The sequence below is a fragment of the Rhodamnia argentea genome, chromosome 8 (assembly GCF_020921035.1).
Source record: "Rhodamnia argentea isolate NSW1041297 chromosome 8, ASM2092103v1, whole genome shotgun sequence".
NCBI lineage: Eukaryota > Viridiplantae > Streptophyta > Magnoliopsida > Myrtales > Myrtaceae > Rhodamnia > Rhodamnia argentea.
In genome coordinates this window covers 28330493-28350268 of record NC_063157.1, presented here as the reverse complement: position 1 = coordinate 28350268, position 19776 = coordinate 28330493, and the positions used below count along the sequence as shown (strand labels likewise).

The window sequence follows — 19776 nt, the reverse complement described above, 5'->3', positions numbered from 1 at the left end:
ATGATGGTTGGGAATACCTTGGAATAACTTGGCTACCAGAAAACATAAGTAATAGCATATAGCTAGAGGAAAATTTTGGTGGTGAATGCCAAGGATTCACGCTATAAAAACTTGGGTTCTCTATTATCATGGAAATTTGTAGTTATCCTATATACCACAAGGCGAATTAATCAATACTATTGATGTTAGAAAGAATATATATGGCTTCCTTTTGCATTCATCCACTTGGCCATAATTTATACTCGACCATTCTTACCTTGTTAACCAGCCTAATCAAGAAACAAGAATCACATTTTCTTCTAAAAAAGTTATATCTTTAATGAGCGAAATCTCGTCACAAATCTGGTCATCTGGGTAAAAAAGACAAAGGCAAAAACAGAGACAGAAGAACCTTCGATTAGGCATCATGAGCAATTAATTGAATGACAAGGCTATCGGTTGCCAACTACTATTTCCCATGCAGTTCATACATGTAGGTTAACTGCTGAACAGCGAAGTTACATTAAAAGAAGTGAGGGCCATTTTCAGAAATGGTCGGCCAACCGTGTGTGAAAAGAACTGATGCACTGGTATAATCATCATATCACTCTTCAGTATGATTGAAAAGTCTATTTAATCTATTTCAAGAAAGAAGATATTTGCTTCTGATGTTAATATTTCCACTCTACAATGGAAAAAATAGTACAAATCGTAGAGGCAATAAAAATAGCCAGAAGCAACGCAAGAACCATCTCAGCAACACTAAATGTGAAAGATCAGCACATCCACTGAAGAAGAGAATGCAGAAGAAACTCAATCCGTGAGAGCAGGTAGAAAGCAAATCAACAAACAGCCTTGTGGGCAATGGCCATGAGAGAAAAAGCTCCTCGATTCCATAAATAAGCTTGCAAATCCTTTCTGACCATATGCATAGAGAACCACTTCCAATCCTAGAATCCCTTTTCTTACCAAATTCTTGCCAGATAGTCTGTATCATTCAAGTGGCAAACTGAACAACGAGCAACACCATCATGGCATAATTGAAGACCACAAATATGGATGCAACTGATTCTCTTTTTCGGCTATCCGCCTGGCACATACAGCAAGAACTGACGGGCACTTGTACTCCCCCTGGACAATTAACCTGTCGATATTCGAAGATGAAATGTCTATGAAGACAACTTCAGCACAAAACATTAAGAACTTATATCTATTACTCTTGGCGTGAGGTGAATAAAGCTTGAATAGATCGTGGCAATACTTAAGTATAAGTTGATGGACAATCGTTCCAAGTAAAAATTGATGCCTTTTCATGACCTAGACAAAAGCACTATCAATTATCAATTTCATATGGAAATTGGTTTAATGGTGGTCGGTAACTCCCATGGTCATGCTTGAGAGAACTGCCATTAAATCATAACCCTCTTTTACCTTCTTTTCCTAGCTGAAAGAATTTCAACCTCTCCAAAAATCTGCAGCCCTGAGATCATGTGGAAGTAATCCACCTAGATGATACGATAATCATACAAAGCACAAAACTTCCAATGCATACAATTTGTCATATTGGCTTTCTTATTGAAAATGGGTGACGGGCACAATTCAGATAGGCCTCTTGATGCTACATGTATCAGGTGTCTTGAGTTTATTCATTGTTTGGACGTTTTTAGACCACCTGATTAGTCAATTAAGACAAATCGCGTACATGTTAAAGATCATAGATAAACTTGTCTAGGCAATAAGGGACACGGCAATAACCACCATAAATCACAATAGACAAAACCAAATGAGAACCATCTTTCTACTAAATAACATTGTCTATGACGGCTTAAAAACATCTGGCACTATCTATGCATAGATAAGTTTTGGACACAGTGGCAACTGTATTTCCCCGCATCATAAGCCTAAATGGGATCACTCATCAGCACCCTTGACATGCGGAGACAACAGCTAACGCCTACGACCCACGAATAGTGGTCATACTAATATTGGCTTAAAGACCTAAGAAAGTGTTTTGCCATTTCCAGATCAACGAGAACCTATTCTAATGATAAAGCAAAGTTGCTGAACTTTGACAATACAGCATTTATTTTCAAAATGTAGCATTTAATTATCTTTCAATGTGCTCAATCGATGAGGATAAAACTATCATCTGAACATTATTCACAAAGCTGAGCAATCCTTTCAGAACCTGACGTAGTTTTCCAAAAAGGGTAATTAAAGACGACTAAACTTTACATCGAGAGCTATTAATCTTTATACTAGCTATGAGCTTTATGCTAAGCAAAAATCCTATAGCTTCGTGCAATGAGGCCAGGCCAACAATGCTGCAAATTGCCTTTTAATGCAAACTACATGAAATTCACATTAACCACCTCGGTTAATGCACTCATATAATCTAGAACACCTACTAGGAAAACACCAACCCAAGGAACAAGGGCTGGGCCAAATGGCGGTCCACTATTACCAAGATCCAACACATCTTGGATTCTCGGTTACTATCTTTTCCCTCCCCATCAAACCTATCCAGAGAAGGGGGAATACTTACCCAAGCCACTGAAGATTTTTGACAACAAACGCATGTGACTCGGTTAACAATTGACGGCCATAATCTTAACTAAATATCTCTAAACCTTGTTACTATCAACCTCTGAACCTCATTCTCTCCTAGACTTCGGTCTAATTAGCTTCAACATAACCCATTAAAAAAAAACAAGCATTACAACTCAAAATTTCAGTGAAAATCAAATCAACGAGCAGAGCCAGCCCACGCCACAAAAACAAACAAACAAACTGAACCTCGACGCGGCCTGCTCTCGCCAGAACCCAATCTCTCGTGATCTTCTTACTTCATCGAGGCACTAACCAACATACGAAGCAAAAAAAGAAAAAAGAAACGGAGATAAGAAGGTTTCGCTACCACGACGCACTTCTTCAACCGGCGATCGCGTCGCGCGCGCCTTCGCCTCGAGTCCTGAGGGGCCTCCCCCCCGCTCATCCAAAAATCCCAATGCGAGCGCGAAATCGAAGCCGGGAGCGACCGCCTAGAGGCTACGAACCCCGCTCGCGGGCGCGTGGAATTCGAAATCCCTTCGCGGAGGAGGAGAAGGAGGGGGGAGGGGAGAGCGGCGAGCGATGAACCGATGCGAAGAGCCCCGAGCAGCCGGGAAGAGAGTGGGGTGGCGCTCGCGCGCGAGGACGAAGACGGACGTTCCGGCGCGGCGGAGAGAGAGCAACCCCAGCCCGGGGGTGTAAGATTTGGAGGGAGACCGCCGATCCTGGAGAGGCCTCCCGCTCGCGACTTTTTGCTCCCGATGTTCGTTCGTTCGTTCGTATGGTTTTCGCGTTGCCGCCTTTTGATCTCCTTCGCTCCCGCTCTCTCTCTCCTCTCTCTCTCTCTCTCTCCAGTCTCTGTGATTTTTTATTTATTTTATTCATTTATTTTCCGGCTTTGGCAAGAGAGAGAAAATAAAATAAAATAAAAGGAGTCGGTGGCAGTTTCGTAAATGCGGCTCCTCTTCGAGCGCCACGTGTCAACTGCTCCGGGTTTTGGGATTAAAGGAAATAAAAACGTAGGCACGCGCATCACGAGGGAAGTTTTTGTGTCCGAAAAAATCTCACAAAAACCCGCTCATTGTGAAAAATTAGAATTTTTTTTAAACTTCATCTAATGTAGAAAAAAAAACATATAGTTTTATTGATTGCATAAAATTCTTTTCAACTCTTCGATGACTTGAATAATATGTTGACACTTAGTTGCATCGGCTCAAATATTCCTTTAATTCGATGAATCTAGAGACAAAACTATTCGAGATTTCGAAAATAATCAATCAAACAAAAGTGCTTTACCTTAGAAAAAGAGCACAAAAAAAAAAACCCATCTAAATCCGTAAAAGCCAACGGCTCAGATAACTTCGTTATTCACGTCGTCTATCATTTTCTGCCATACTGGAGAACCAGGAAAAGGAAAAACCTTTGCGATAAAATAATGAATGTTAAAATTCGTAAAAAGCTAAAGACGGAAGAGATCTCAAAACGCAACATCGCAAAATAAATGTGTTTCTTTTAAGCCACTTTAAATGATTAATAACTCTAAATAAATAAAAACTCGACATTCAATCGTGTGGAAGATTTGAACATGCCCATTGGATCTAGACAAATTTCTTTTTCTGCACCCTTTACGTGATTTTGAGAAGGGAAATAAAACAACGTGCAATCAAAACAATTTCTTTTCTGTTATGATAATCCCTAAAATGATATCCTTTCAGATGATACAGAACACTGGTAAAAAGAAGAGAGATATATAATAAAATTCTCGAAATCTCTTATCGAAACCCCTTCGAATTGAATCCTCCTTCAACTAGAAGAGAAATCGCCACAGATTCCATAGCTGAAAGCTAGTCATGATGATCTAGGGTTTGTGTTTTTATGTGTTTTGAGAGCTTTTTGGCCTAGGAACAAAAGAGTTTGATGTTACCTGGAAATCGACGAAGGAGGAAGTCGATTGGGTGGGATGCAGCAGTGATGGAAAATCAGGAGCAGCGACACCCCCAAAAGAGATTGGAAGAGCTGGAGTTGGAATAAATATAACTTGTCAAAGTCATCTTTTTCGGTAACAACATAAAACTTAATTCTGAACAGGCAAGTAATCCGTCCATGTATCCTGCAGGAAAAATTGCCCAAAAAGTCATAAACCTGCTTTACGGCGATCAATTTGAGTCATAAATCCTTTAATGATTTGTCAATTTAGTCATAAATATTTCAATTATCTTAATCTAGTCCTAAACATTTTAACGATTTGTCAATCCAGTCATAAATCTTTTTGGCAATTTGTCAATATAGATCATTTTATCCTACTACCCAAATAATAGTTTTAGGTCTAAATTGATAAAATTTTAAAAGGTTTAGGGCTGAATTGATCGTTGTCGTGTAGTTTGCCAATTGTGCAAACTAACAAAAGTTGTACATGACAAATGTCACGATGAGCTTGCCTATTTAGAATCTCGTGGTTATGTTGTTACCGAAATGATGAATCCCCAAAATCCCATTTGTATACCCCCAAGTAGAGGGTGCCATTTGGGCCCGTGGGCCCGGAACCGGCCCGTTGACCGGGCCCACGGTTCCGGAACCGTGGGAACCGGCCCGAAACCGCCGGTTCGGAACCGTAATTTAAAAAAAAAAAAAAGTGGGGCCCCACCCTCCCCCCTTCCTCTTTGGGCCGTTGCCAACGCCAAAAAAAAAATTAAAATTAATTCTTGTCTATAAATACATATGCTCCCCCTTTCATTTTTGTCACAAATTCTCCGAACAATCTCTCGAATTCTCTCCGAAATCCTCTCAAATCGCTCAAACTCTCCCAATTCTCTCAATCCCGACTCAATTCTCTCAATCGGATTTTCGATCAATTCTCTCAAAAATGGCAAGTGGAAGCAGAAATGCCGACAAGGGCAAGATGACTATGGGAGATTCCGAGTATCCCATTCCCGAATATGATCCTCGTGAGTATGCAAGTTGGGAAGACGACGACGATAATATCAACTATGTCCCGATTCCGAACGTCGAGCACATCCCAACACAAGAAAGTCTTCATCCTCCCACCGGTGTCGAAGAAGCGTCAACGGCAAATGAGCCGGAACGGAAGGGCCGAGATAATACATCCGACTTGTGGCTACACTTCGACAAGGTACGTGATGAAGGCGAAGGTAAGTATAATATAAAATGTAAATATTGTTCGCAAACATATAAATTTATGAAAGGAGACGGCTACGGAACATTCCGTCGGCATTTGACGAAAAAACATCCAATGCAAGCGGGGATCGACAATACGCAACAACAAATTTCCGGATACGCCACTTCTAATCCTCATCATATATTTCGTTTTCTTGAAGCACTTTATAAACAAACATTAGGTGAATATGTTGCCCTTGATCATGCTCCGTTTAATACTGGTGAAAATTTTAATATGAAATATTTGATAAATACTGCGTTGGTTCCCCAAGCGCCAACTATTCCAAAAAATACTCTTAAACGCGAAGTTTTTCATCTTTATAAAAAAGGAAAAAAATCTTTAGCAAAATTTTTTGCGGAATTCAACGGATGTGTGCATATAGGTAGCGATATTTGGAGTGTTTCTTGGCAAATTCATTCTTATATGGGTGTCACGTGTCATTGGATATGTGACAATTGGAGGATTCAAAAAAGACTTATTGCATTCCGAGTTTTTGATGAAAGACATTCGGCTCATAATATTTATAGAATAATTAGGCAAGTTTTAGAAAAATATAATTTAATAAATAAAGTATTTTCAATTGGTTTTGATAATGCCGCTGCAAATACCGCTTCTATTCCCGAATTAGAAAATATTTGCAAACCCACTTTTGGCGGACAATTTTTTCACATTAGATGTGCTTGTCATGTTTTAAATTTATGTGTACAAGATGGTTTACGAACTCTTGACACTTCTCTCGCCCCAATAAAGAGTGCAATTAAATTTTTGTGGAGTCGTCCCCATTATATGAAATCGTGGGGAAAATTTTGTAAACAAAATGGGAGAAGGGCAAGAAGATTTCCAAAAGATATTCCGACTCGTTGGAATTCTATGTACGAGTTGCTTCGGCAAACTTTTGAATATAAAGATTTATTATGTATGTTTATTTCACAAAATATTCCCGAAATTACTTTACTTCCTCAACATTGGGACATTTGCAAGAAAATTTTAGATATTTTGAAAATTTTTAATGATGCTACTAAGACTTTATCTGGTATTTATTATCCTACTACGCATTTATTTTTAATAGAGTGTGTTAATATTGTAGTGTTTTTAGTGAATATGAAAATGATACCGAATTAGGTCGAACTATTTTAGTAATGCGAGAAAAATGGTTGCATTATTATTTGCAAATTCCTTTTGTCTATTTAGTTGGTATTGTTTTTTATCCACGTATTAAATTAGACGGTTTACATGATTATTTGAATGTGTATTATCATGATTGTTTACATTTGGAAGATTCAATAGATATTTCAAATATACTAGGAGATGTTAAAGAATCTATAGTAGCATTATATGAAGAATTTTGTAGTAGATATGGTTTAAGTGATTTTGGATCTTTACAATCTACTGCCTCACGTAGCGAAGGTGGTAGTTAACTTAGTAGATGGTATAATATGCTTAAGAGTAGGCAAAAAAAATAAAAAGGGGCAACAGGTAGTATTTTTGAATTAGAAAAATATTTAACCACTTAATTTGAGTTTCGTGATGCAGAACATAGTACAGATTTCGACATCCTAAATTGGTGGAAGAGTCACCAAATCGATTATCCAGTTCTCGCCCTCATCGCTCGTCAGATATTAGCAACCCCTTCTTCAACGGTTGCGGTTGAACAAGCATTTAGTGCTGGATGATTAATTTTGGACTCTCGCCGTTCAAGATTAAGCCCGGACTCTGTGGAAGCTCAAGCTTGTGTCGGCGATTGGACGAGGGCGAAATATCGACACCAAGAGTTAGATCGTGAACACGAATTTTTTAGCGATGATGTTTGAGATACCACCGCCACGGGTACCACAACGGGTAGCGACGATTGACAATGAGGTAAGTTGGGGTTCTCAAAGGTAAAAAAACTATATGGGCTTTGATTCTCCTATCCCCAAGAAGATATGTAGGCGCTTAATGATAATTCATTAAGTTCAAGCCCATTCCTCCTCTTTTTTTTTCCCCATATTTTATTACAATGTACAATTTAATTGTATTTTATAATTTATAATTTATTATGTTTATTTTATTATTTATTATTTTAAAAATTAATATTAAAAAAGAAATCGGAATGAACCGCCGGTTCAGAAGCGGAACCGGAACTGCCCGGAACCGCCTGTTCCTGAACCGGAACCGGCAGTTCCACCGAACCGGCCACCGCTACCCCCAAGACTCTTGCGATTTCTCGTGGGCGCCTTTGTTTCTGATTTTCTTTTTCATCGCTATTCACCACTTTAAACTTCAATTAGATACTAGCTGTGACATCCCGTAATCCGGCTCGTTTTGAAGCCTTGAATAAATGAAAAGTCTCATCGATGTACTTCGGTTGAATCTCACTCGGAACTGATCCCTCTCGAGTAGACTAACAAAATGGGAATGGCTAGCTAGGAAAATCAAGTACGTGGACCTAAGAACTTGGTCATGGACTGACTCTTTGGCCATGAAAATTGTCGAGAGAATATTTTGGACCAATATAGGCCGATCCTAGAATAATTAAGGAACGATTTGGATAATACCCAACGCTTGGATCACGGGTGATTCCGTTCGACCTCGTATGGGTTCCGAACGTCTCTGAATTATTTTCTAACGATCGTGTCCATCGGGACTAGTGATTGACCCTCGCAATTGATTGACAACCAAGGTCGCCATGGCTCAAGTAATTCTTAAACGTGATTTTAATCACGGGTCGATATGCGTAACTCCTAAAAGCCGCCCGTTAGTTTGAGATACGCTGAAAATTCTATTGATCGAGATTGATCGCGAATCGAGCTTCAGAATTTGATGTCGGATCTTCAGGGGTTTCAATAAATAAAATTTTGGATGTTTCCTCATCCCGTGTGAAATTCCTTCGCGGTTCGCCCCAAAGAGGTTCAGGAAAAGTATATTTGGACTGGATATGGGAAAGAACCCATTTGCCCTCGAAAAATACCCCATTTTTCACTTGGAACTAAGGGTATTTTGGCCATTTTCCCTTTTGGCCGAGATTGACTAGTCAATGAGGGGAGATAATTATTTTTCTCTTGACTTTGGGAGCATAATTAATTATTATTAACCTATATTAATTAATATATTGGCATCTTCTTCTTCATTATCCAAAGACTCTCTCTCTCTCTCTAGCTCACTTTCTCTCTACCTCACTCTCCCTCTCCCTCACTTGGCCGAACACCCTCTCTCTCACCCTCCGTTGCCGAAAATTCTTCGAGCCTTCTTTGGTGTCGCTTTGGATCGCTTTGGAGCGCTTGGAATCGTCGCCGAGTCGCCGGCCGTGCAAGGATCGCCGGAATCGCCGATTGGTTCAAGCTTTTCCTCAACCGTTCAAAGGAGGTTTTTACGAGTTTTTGAGGTAGGATTGTTTCTAAACCTAAATTAGGTGGTTAGGTTGCTAAAAGACCATGAAATTGTGAATTTTTGATGAAGAAAAGTGTTGGATTTGGGCTTATGGAGGGGCTGGACGAAAATTGCAGAAATGGAGGTGAGATATGCTTGTTCTTGCAATGAATAGTAATTGCAAGAGGATATTTGTTTGGTCAAAGTTTGACCATGGTCACCCTACCAACCCTAGTTACTTTATGCCCTAACTAGAGTTACTTTATGCTATAGTTTAATCATGGTTAGGTTAGTATTTGACTCTAGTTAGTTTTTGAACCATGGTTAGTTTAAATATTAACTAGGGTTACTTTTATGTGACATAAAGTCGTTATGCCACGGTGCTAATTAAATGTGACATTATTATAGTATAGTACTATGGTCGTGAATTAATTGTATGTTAGAAAATTATTATTGTTCGGCCGTGATATATTTCCACGTTAGTATAATTATAATGGCACGTGATTTATAAATTGCTACGTTAGCGTAATATGGTCGCATGACGTGGATTGGATACTATGGTAGTATTAATTGATCGGGTAGTCTGGATTAATATTTGGATTAGTGTGAATTAATTGGGTGATCCCGAATTATTAATTCTCTAACGTGAGTGAATCACGTGGTCCCGATCTATTCTGAGAAAATGAGAAGGGTTGTATTCAATCAAGTCGTCTGAGGCCAAAGTGAGCCGTATTCGTCTGATTGTCCGAGACCGAGGAAATGTAAGGGTCGTATTCAATCAAGTCGTCTGAGGCCAAAGTGAGCCATATTCGTCCGATTGTCCGAGACCGAGAAAATGTGAGGGTCGTATTCAATCAAGTCGTCCGAGGCCAAAGTGAGCTGTATTCGTCTGATTGTCCGAGACCGAGAAAGTAAGAAAGTCGTGTTCAATTAAGTCGTCCGAGACCAAAGTGAGTCGTGTTCGACTAATTGTCCGAGACTTGATCCGGTCGTGTTCCTATGTGTCCGAGACCGAGATCCGTGGGTCGTATTCCTATGTGTCCGAGACCCTGATATATATAGAGCCGTGTTCCATAAAGGTCCGAGGCTCAATTTCATGAACTTATGATGGTGGTGGAGTAATATGGAATATTTTTGGAATAACATGGAATATTCTGGAGTGACGTGGAATATGTTTGGAGTAACGTGGAATATTCTGGAGTAACGTGTAATATTCTAGAGTGACGTGGAATATGTTTGGAGTAACGTGGAATATTTTTGGAGTAACGTGGAATATTCTGGAATGACGTGGAATATTTTTGGAGTAACGTGGAATATTCCGGAGTGACGTGGAATATTTTCGGAGTAATGTGGATATTTATATTATGGCCGGATGTGTTAAAAATGGGCCCCGGAGTACATAGAATATTTTATTGTCGGACTGAGGCGTGGAACGCCGAGACGGGAGTAACGTAGAATATTTGAGAAGGTGTGAAAGTTTTCGGAGAAAGAATGGAATTTTCTGGAATTTAATTGGGGAATTTTTGGGTAAGAAAGAAAGAGTTGTTGGAAATTGTTGCTCGCCTAGATTGTGTTTGGAGGCACTAGCGACCTGATCTAGGGTTAGAGATTTTCCTACTGAGATTTTTATCTCACCCCGTCGTGGGTTCGTTGTTTTTCGGACCCTCCACTGCAATGATCCGACCCAGAGACCGAGACGCCAGGAGAAATGGTGGAGCCTTCAGAAGCTGAGTAGCCGCTTGAGATAGCGAGGTTGAGGCTTAGGATAGTTGGCCTCTCGACTTTTGTAGAGTACTTTGTTTTGGTTGTGTAGCGGGCTTCGACCACGTGTCTTTTGTTAGGTGGTCACGGGCTTGTACAGTGGCCCCCGAAGCCCTAGGTTTGACAGTTTGTAACAACTATGTATATATGTACATATGTGTGTTTTTACCATCCCAAGTTATCGTAGATTTATTGGTTTTCTGTACGGAGATTTTGTTGCTTCCGCATGTGTTGTATAATATTGTTGGCCTGAAGATCCTGGAGAACTGTACACAAGTGAGGCCAGGTGGGATGTCGACGATTCATAGGGTTCGGGTCGTGACACTAGCGGCAATTTGATCTTGTTAGCTACTGTGAGGTGGATTAAGTCATATACAAAGTGCAAATACTCCCGCCCTAAAATTGAAGTCGATCAAATATCAGAACCATTATGGAAATGTATTTCGTAATGTTTGCAAAAGATAAAAAAGTATTTAAACCTTTTTTTTCCCCGGCAATTCTAAAGATAATGAGTGTGCTCTCGGTTCAGTTTTCTACCTTAACGACAGTTCGAGACGAAAATGTAATATGATTTTTAATTCATCGTTCCATTAACAACAGCTTACGTGGCACCATGCAAGCGGACTCACCCTACAGCTGTCAAGCACGGATTGGCCAGTTTCCACACTTGCAAATCATGCAAGGGGCCAACTCTCTGAAAAGTGGCAATTCATTAATTACAATATCTTCTAGGGCATTAATTTACACATCTTAAATGAAGGCTTTTAATTATACATAATCATCTTTATTTTTTTCTCTTTTGTTGACTACATAAAATTCTTTTTTAACTCTTCGATAATTTGACTAATCTGTTATTTAGTTAGATGCATCGACTCAAACAAAACACACATCTAAGTTCTCAAAAGCCGACTCTTTCGATCACTTCCGTATTTACATGGTCGATCATTTTGTGTCCCACCGGAGAACCAAATGAGAACTTTGCAACAAAAAGATAAATGTATCAAAACATTGCATATTCATTACGACTTCGTTATTATCACGAGGCTCCGTTTGTTCAATGAAAAATGGTAGATTTCTGGAAAATATATTTAAGGAAGTCATTTTCTCGTCATTTGGAAAGAAAAATCTAGATTTTCCTAATTACATATATACTATTCAAGCGCTAGTGGCCTGTGCACAGCCAGTCAGGAAACTAGGCACGCGCATCAGGATCCTAGTGACCGTGCCTGGTCAATCATTATTTTACTTCATTATTTACATGGTCGGTCATCTTTTGTCCCACTGGGAAACCAAATAAGGACTTTGCAGTAAACAAAATAAATGTTAGATTCCTAGAAAGGTAAAGACATAATAGAAATCAAAACACTACATATTCATTATGACTTGGTTACAATCATTATTAGGCTTCATTTGTTTGAGGAAAAATGTTACGTTTTTTAAGAAAATATTTTATAGGAAGTCTTTTTTTTTTTTGTCATTTGGAAAGGAAATTCTAGATTTTCCTGATTACACGTAAACTATTCAAGTATTAGTGACTTGTGCACAGCCAACCGCGAAACTAGGCACCGGCATCGAAATCCTTGTTCCCATGCCAGGTCGATCATTATTTCACTTCATTATTGACATGGTCGGTCATTTTTTGTCCCCCCAGAGAACCAAATAAGAACTTGGCAATAGAAAAAATAATTGTTAGATTCCTGGAAAGCTAAATACGGAGTAGAAATCAACATTACATATTTATTATGACTTTGGTGGGCTCCATTTGTTTGATGAAAAACGTTATATTTCTAGAAAATATTTTTTAGGAAGTCCTTTGTTTGTCATTTGGAAAGGAAAATTTAGATTTTTTTAATTGCACATACACTATTCAAGCACTAATGACTTGTGCACGGCCAGCCGGGAAACTAGACACGGGCACTAGGATCCTGGGTCCAACCACGACGAACCCCAACCCTAGCATCAAGGACCTGGGCAAGGCCACTTGTGTCCTAAGCAAGAGCGCATGTACCCGTGCAAGACTTCTTGGCGACTCGGCCTGAGTCCATAGAGCTTGTACCCTAGGCCCTAGTGCTCGTGCTGGGATCCTCAACACCTAGGCCACAGTCCACAAAGGCCAAGCACGGGAACAAGCCCATAAAGGCCAAGCATGGGAACAAGCCCACAAAGGCCAATCGCACTAGGGTCCCCGACGCTCGAGCTCGGACCATGACACTTAAGCCTAGGTCCATTGAGGCTGGTCCGAGGACGCTAGTGCCCGTGCCTGAGTCCTCGACAATCAAGCTCGGGTTCTCGATGAACAGGCTTGGGTTCATTGAGGTCGGGTTCAAAACCCCTAGTCGCTAGAACCGAACTTAGGCTCAGTATTGACGGACACAAGCTTTGGCATCGAGGGCCCGGGGCACGAGCATGGATACAAGCACAAGCATGGGGTCCAAGGCTAGCCTTGATGGACCTAGGCATACGCATACTAGGTTTATGGGCCTCGACCTCAATGGTCTCGGACTAGGGCGTAGGGGATCCAAGCACGGGCACTAGCTTTCGGCCCAAGCCTTGATGGATGTGGGCTCAGGCGTCGAGGACCCGGGGAAGGGCATTGGGGTCTTGAGTCCATTAATGCCCAGCCTCTATGGATCAAAGCTCGGGTGCCCGGGGTTTGGGCAGGGGTATAGAGTTCTCGAGGTCTCGGGGTAGGCTCGATGGACTCAAACACAAGCACCAAGGTCCTGGGCCTCGGCCTTGATAGTCTCGGGCTCAATCGTCGGGGATCCGAGCATAGGCACATAGATCTTGAACCCAACCTCGATGGACCCCAGGCACAGGCACCGAGGTCTCATGCTTTGGCCTTGTCGGACTTAGGCTCATGGGAGGGGGATCCAGGCACAAGCACCCAAGATTCAGGCCATGCCTCGATGGACCCCGGCTTGGATACTAGGTACTAGGTACTAGGCCTCGGCCTCAATGGATCCAAGCTTGGGCGCGGGGGATCCGGGCATGGGCACAAGTATCGTGGACTTGAGCATTGCCTTTGTGAAATCGGGTGTAGGCATAAGTGATTCTAGTATTGGTGTTCTATGCTCGGGTTTTGTGGACTAGCCCTATTGTCAGAGCATGGGGCACCAATATCGGGTTCCCATGCCCGGCCTCGATTGATTTGGACACAAGTGCTAGGGGACCCAGTCCCGGGTGTGGGGACGCGGGCACTAGCACCAGGGTCTCAAACTAACCCAAGCCCGGGTGCTAGGGACCCATCCCGTGTCCAAGTGCAAAATTTCTGGTCCAATCTCCGATATTTAGTTATATTGTGAATAATGATTTTTGATTTCTAAAAAGGAAATCATTCCTTGAATTTAAGCATAGGTTCTCAATTGACCATGAGAACGTTTTCCATTCACTCATTTTCCTACGGAATCCAAACACCAAAATATGACAAAAAAAAAATTGACGAAATAAATGGAGCCTTAATATATATTTTTTTTTTGGTCCGGTCTTATTCTAATTTACAAGCCACCATGTGTGCCATGTGTGTGCATAGGTTGTGAAACCCCGCTCCCTCTTCACGCGTCCTCACCCAAACTTCCCCCAAAAGTGAGGATTCAAATCCTCCACCTTTCCCTTCTCAAATAAGAAGGATGACCACGGGAGCAAACCTCTAGTGGTTAAACGGAGCCTTAATTAAACATTCGATGATGGGAAGGATTTGAGCATGTGTTTTAGATCTAGACAAATTTCGTTCTCTGCTCCACTTAGTCCGTCATAGGTGATTTTGAGAAAGCGAAGAAAAATTGCGCCATCAAAACAATTTCTTTTCTTTTTTGATAATCCCGAAAACGTTCTCCTTCACAAGCTAAATAACACTAATAAAAGAAGAGATCCATAGCGAAAATCCTAAAATATCTTACCCAAGTCCCTTGAATTGAATTCTTCTTCAACTAAACGAGCAATCCCCACAGATTCCAACATTGAATGAAGTCATTCACGGCCAAACAAAGATGAAGATGAAGATGAAGATGGGATTAAATTCTCCTTTGGCACAAGTGTCATAAAGGGTACATCAAGATTTAAAATGACAAGAGACAATACTATGAAATCGAGATGACAATCCCAAGTTTGAACGATATCTCATCAACATTAATGATCCACAACAAACGGAATCAAAATTTTTGAGACATTTAGAAAAAAGAAAAAGAAAAAAAAGAGAGAGTTTGTGTCTTATGTCTAGTCGAAGAACAAAATAGTTTATGTTACCTGGAAACCTCACAAGTTGAGGTTTGTGAGAAAATTGTCTCTAATTTTGGATTTATTAGTAACATTAAAACACATTGATGTTTGCATGACAGTTTTAGAAGTAGACCACGCTTCGATGCTTCATTTATGCCTGTTGGTCGAACTTACCTCCACGTGTTTGTTAAAATGCCCAAACGAATCAGTGTTATAGTTTGAGAAGTGCTCTTTCATCTTAGTGATTGATTGACTATTGCACGTTTAAATTGTGAGCACACGTGCTTGGTTCTACCCTTATATCTTTGAAACATGTCCATTCGTTTCGTGGCTAAGACTTATCTATGCATGATGTTGCAGAGTATGTCTCCTATCCGGCAAAGAGTGATTTGATGGAGAAAACCAATGCTAGTCAGCACGGAGAGCTTTATGTGAAGTGGATCTCATGCAAATGATGTTAGATTAAGTGGTTGTAAATCTGTTAAAATTAAAGTTCAGCGAAAAAAGAAATCCTGCCCGGAAATTATTTCGCTGTTCAACTTGGAGGGTAATTTATAATTACTTGATGCGGTCATTCATATTAGAAGTAAAGCCATACTCTTAGCTATAACTTTAGCAATTCTGTTATAAAGTATTACTTTTTTTTTAACATGTTGATGATTGTGGGTTTTTTCAAATAGATTCGTCTTTATTTGACAATGCAAGAGAAAGAATTGATTTGCCAACTGATGAATGACAACAAGACCTTGAAGGAGAGGCTGCAAAATGTGGAGAATCAATTGAACAATGGCTTTCAGAATGATATCATGAGAATGCAAGCAAAGGAGAAAGACATATGTTAGAGTTGTATTGATAGTAGCTCGGTTTTTGTGAATTGTAATTATCTACTTTAGTAGAATTACCATAGTCAGCCTTTTTCATTTCAAGAAGTCAACTTTTGTCTTGGTAAGAAAGTATGTGCTTATCAATCATCAATACTATTTCTAAAACATTCATTTCTGATGATACAAAATTTGTCATATGAGAAAAAATATCGAAATCTTGAACCGGCTTGAAATGACAGAATCGAACCCGACCACATTACATATCACTTGAAATTGTCAAGGTGATTTCAAAGTCACGGAATAAATGTTTGTTTCGATCAACAACATCGACATGTGCACGACCTGATAAGAGGTCGTCGAGCAATCATTTATTGGTGCCTCATCGAAGTTGCGGTTAAATATAGATGTAGGTCGAAATGACATCATGTTTAGAAAGATGAGTTATTAGGTCTCTTAAACTATATTTTGCCCCATTTGCTAACATTATAATGTGAAAATCCCAAAGAATAAATGCGGTATAGAGAATAAAAAAAAAATACAATAGTCAGCGAGAACATGGTCAGCAACATGCTCGCTCGCATCTAATCCACGGTCATCATGTTCTTGGGAAGACGAAATTACAACAGTCGGCGAGAACTTGTTCTTGCGTTGGAACTCGGGGAACATGCTCTGCACCGCATTGCTAGAGGCTTACAACCTCTATCACTAAGCTTTGCAAAAATCAAAGACAAAACAAGACATCTAACTAGGAGTGAGAGAGAAGGAGGCCACGCGTCCGACCGCGAGAGATGGAGGACTTCGAGCGCGAGAAGTACAAGAGATGGAGAGTACCAAGCGAGAGAGATGGAGGGCTTTGAGCGCGAGAAGCGTGAGAGATGTAGGACTCCCAGCGCAAAAGATAGAGGACTCCGAGCATCTAGAGCCTAGTAGCGCAAGAGATGGAGAACTCCAAGCACAAAGAGATGGAGGAGTGAGCGGCATGGAAGATCAGACCGAGTGGAATGGAGACGAAACAAGACGAACAAGAGTAAGCAATTGAAAAGCCAAACCCAATTGCTCATCCCAGAAGACGTTTTTGTAGAGTATTTGTCCATGTCAGCTTGAGAGGTGAATTTAATTAATGACGTGGAAATGCCATGTAGGCTGACTAATGGCCATTTTGGATGAAAAGTTAATGGTGGTAAATTTGGCACAAAATCAAAAGTTAGAGGTTTTTTAGGAGACAAAAAAAAATTTTGGGTAAAATTTACACAAAAACTAAAGTTGAAATTTTTTTTTGGGCATTGAGCCTATTTAAATCCACCAGAACTCTTTTGATTCTTCGCATGTGCTGTCGCTATTCACCACTTTAAACTTCAATCGGACATTAACATGAATTTGATCTTGTTACACAATCGGTGGATTAAGACCTATAGGAAGTGAAAATAGTCTCACCCTAAAGTAAAATTAATCGAATATTGACACCATTATGCAAATATTTCCTAATGTTGCAAAAAGATCGAAAGTTCTCAAACTTTTTTTCCTAGCAATTCTCAACATATTTTCTTTCAAAAGTAAGAATTGCTAATAAGAGAAGAGAAAAGAAATCGGGATACTTACCAAATCAGTATTAAACTTATTGTACGGATACCCATTCATTTCTAAACATTTTAAGTTTGTCAATGTAATCCTAAATCTTTGCGCAAAATTCCAATGTAGTCTTTTTGACTAGTCGGCGTCCGGACCTCGCGAGCCACGTTAAAGATTATTGGCGAAATGATCACATTGGAATTTCGCGTAAAGATTTAAAACTACATTGGCAAAATTGAATGGTTTAGTACTTAATTACTATCCGTACAATAGGATTAGGATTGATCGGTTAATTTTCCCAAAAGAATTCCCTGAAGTTTGTTAGTGGAATCCTTTGAATTGAACTTTTCTTTACCTAGATGAGCCATCCATAAATTCCACCCTTAAAAATAAGTCCAAGATGGCCATGGAGATGAAGATGATGTTTTGAAGTTAGACCAAACTATCAATAGCTTATATCAATCCCCGACATGCACAAGAGTTGTTTTTATTTATAGTGGTATCCGAGTTAAACAAGCCTTTGATATGATCAATGAGAAGATTGTCTTTAACCAAGAAGAACCTTTATGGAGTTCATATAAACTTAGAGCTATTGCGGTGTCAGAGTCTATGTCACTATTGTGCATGAAGTGTCTTGAGTATTGGTAGATACCCGATGTACTTGAGTATCGGGAGAGACCCGATACACTTGGGTATTAGCAGAAGCCTGTGCTATCTGGATATAGGCAATATCAGCAGCGCACTTCTTCAATATAAGCAGAGAACTAAAAGGCTGAATATAAGCGGAACCTTGGAAAACCGTATAGCTGCGTTTGGTCGTCCGTATAAAACTCGGGATAGGATATGTTTTATTCTATCCCGTGTTTGGTAGGTGTCCCGAATAGTATAATGTCGGATATAGGGGGATATAACTCGGATAAAAAAATTCTAGGGGAGAGGGCGGGATAAGGTCGGATAGGATTTCTCTTATCCGTCATATAAAAGCTAACTTTCTTGTCTCATTTGTTTCTATTTTCATTTTATTTATTTATTTTGCAAAGAGATTTGAAAATCTAATAAAATGTGTATATTTTCAAGTTTTTTTTTGTGTATGAGAACATTATTTTTATAGTAATAAGATCAGAATATTTCATGAGCATCACGTAGGGCATATATGTCCTTTATATTGATATACAATTGTTACCAAATACAAGATATGATAGGATATGAGAATATCCGACTTTAAATCCGTAATTCACCAAATGATGGATAGGATATGGCTAAATCCCTAGATTTCTTATCCTATCCCGACCAGAAATCCCGACGACCAAACGCAGCCTATATTTTAGGAGGATTTATACTACCTATTCAACGACAATCTTGTTACATTTTTCAAGATCATTATTTTGAGATACTTTATCTCTGTGATTTGGTATGGATTCCTTTATTAGAAGATTTTGATTGACCAAGATTATCTACGTGAACAATTTGATAAGATATCTTGATTGATTGATTGATAATCATCCAAAAGACAATGTACTTTCCTTGATTGAAGCAATCAAATATTGAAAATCAAGATTTGACTGTATGGACGACCAAATATTCAGAAATATCAATTGATTGACCTCAGCGACTATCCTAATCTTTTTGACAATTGTCCAATGCCTAGTTTGTGAATTGATTCCCTTGAAGATTGTCCAAATCGAAGTTTGGACGAAGAAGAGTTAATAAGAAGATCAAGGTGCCGAAGAGAGAAATGAGATGATTAAGAGTTTATAAACCCAAATTTCAAGAGAGCTGCATATACTTTCATTTGTCTTCAAAGGGCTTCTCATATTGTAAACCTTGTGAAGTGCTAACAAAGAGATAATTTGTGTTTAGGAGTAAGATAGTGAGATCTTGTCGCGACCTAAAAATCAGATTTTTAGGCTAATGGATTATCATGTTAATTTTGATGACTAACCTAATATGGACTCTCCCAAGCCCTACCAAATCGCAACTTTGGTTAATTAGAATGATTCAGGACTCGGAGTCGCCACTAACCATTTTGGGTAGGTTGATTAGAAATCTAAATAAAAATAGAGGGAGGACCATTTTTATTCCTACGAACCGTAGACCGAGGATTCGGGGACTTGGTTACATTAACTAATTAAAGCTAATGCCCTTTCGGTACCTTAATTCCATGAAATATCTTACTTCGACAACTCAAGCTTGATAGAGTTTGCTTTAAATTTCAAAGGATGAAGTTATTTTTGGAGTTTTCATTTTTTAGAATGAATGCAGGCACGAATGAAATAACATGAAACTATATAGATGACAGGATGAGATGCAAAACATGCAAGTTTAGGAGTCCAGTTACCCTATGTGCAAATA

General features: G+C 39.6%; 1 protein-coding gene across 1 annotated transcript; it reads right to left on the bottom strand.

The window, feature by feature from the left end:
• Positions 1-209: 209 nt before the first annotated feature.
• LOC115738174 lies at positions 210-13647 on the bottom strand. The gene is made up of 3 exons (XM_048284362.1): positions 13530-13647; positions 2897-3366; positions 210-1123 (listed from the first exon to the last, which is right to left on the bottom strand). The coding sequence occupies exons 1-3, from the start codon at positions 13645-13647 to the stop codon at positions 977-979; spliced, it is 735 nt and encodes a 244-aa protein (XP_048140319.1). The 3' UTR covers positions 210-976.
• Positions 13648-19776: the final 6129 nt, after the last annotated feature.

What these genes read in the sequence shown, in the direction of transcription:
- LOC115738174 (XM_048284362.1), bottom strand. Translation starts at nt 13,647, where the DNA reads ATGAGACCTCGGTGCCTGTGCCTGGGGTCCATCGAGGTTGGGTTCAAG. An exon ending in GGCCGAGGCCCAGGACCTTG is followed by an intron (nt 3,367 to 13,529) that starts GTGCTTGTGTTT and finishes AGAGAGAGAGAG; the next exon opens with AGAGGAGAGAGAGAGCGGGA. An exon ending in GGTTGAAGAAGTGCGTCGTG is followed by an intron (nt 1,124 to 2,896) that starts GTAGCGAAACCT and finishes GAATATCGACAG; the next exon opens with GTTAATTGTCCAGGGGGAGT.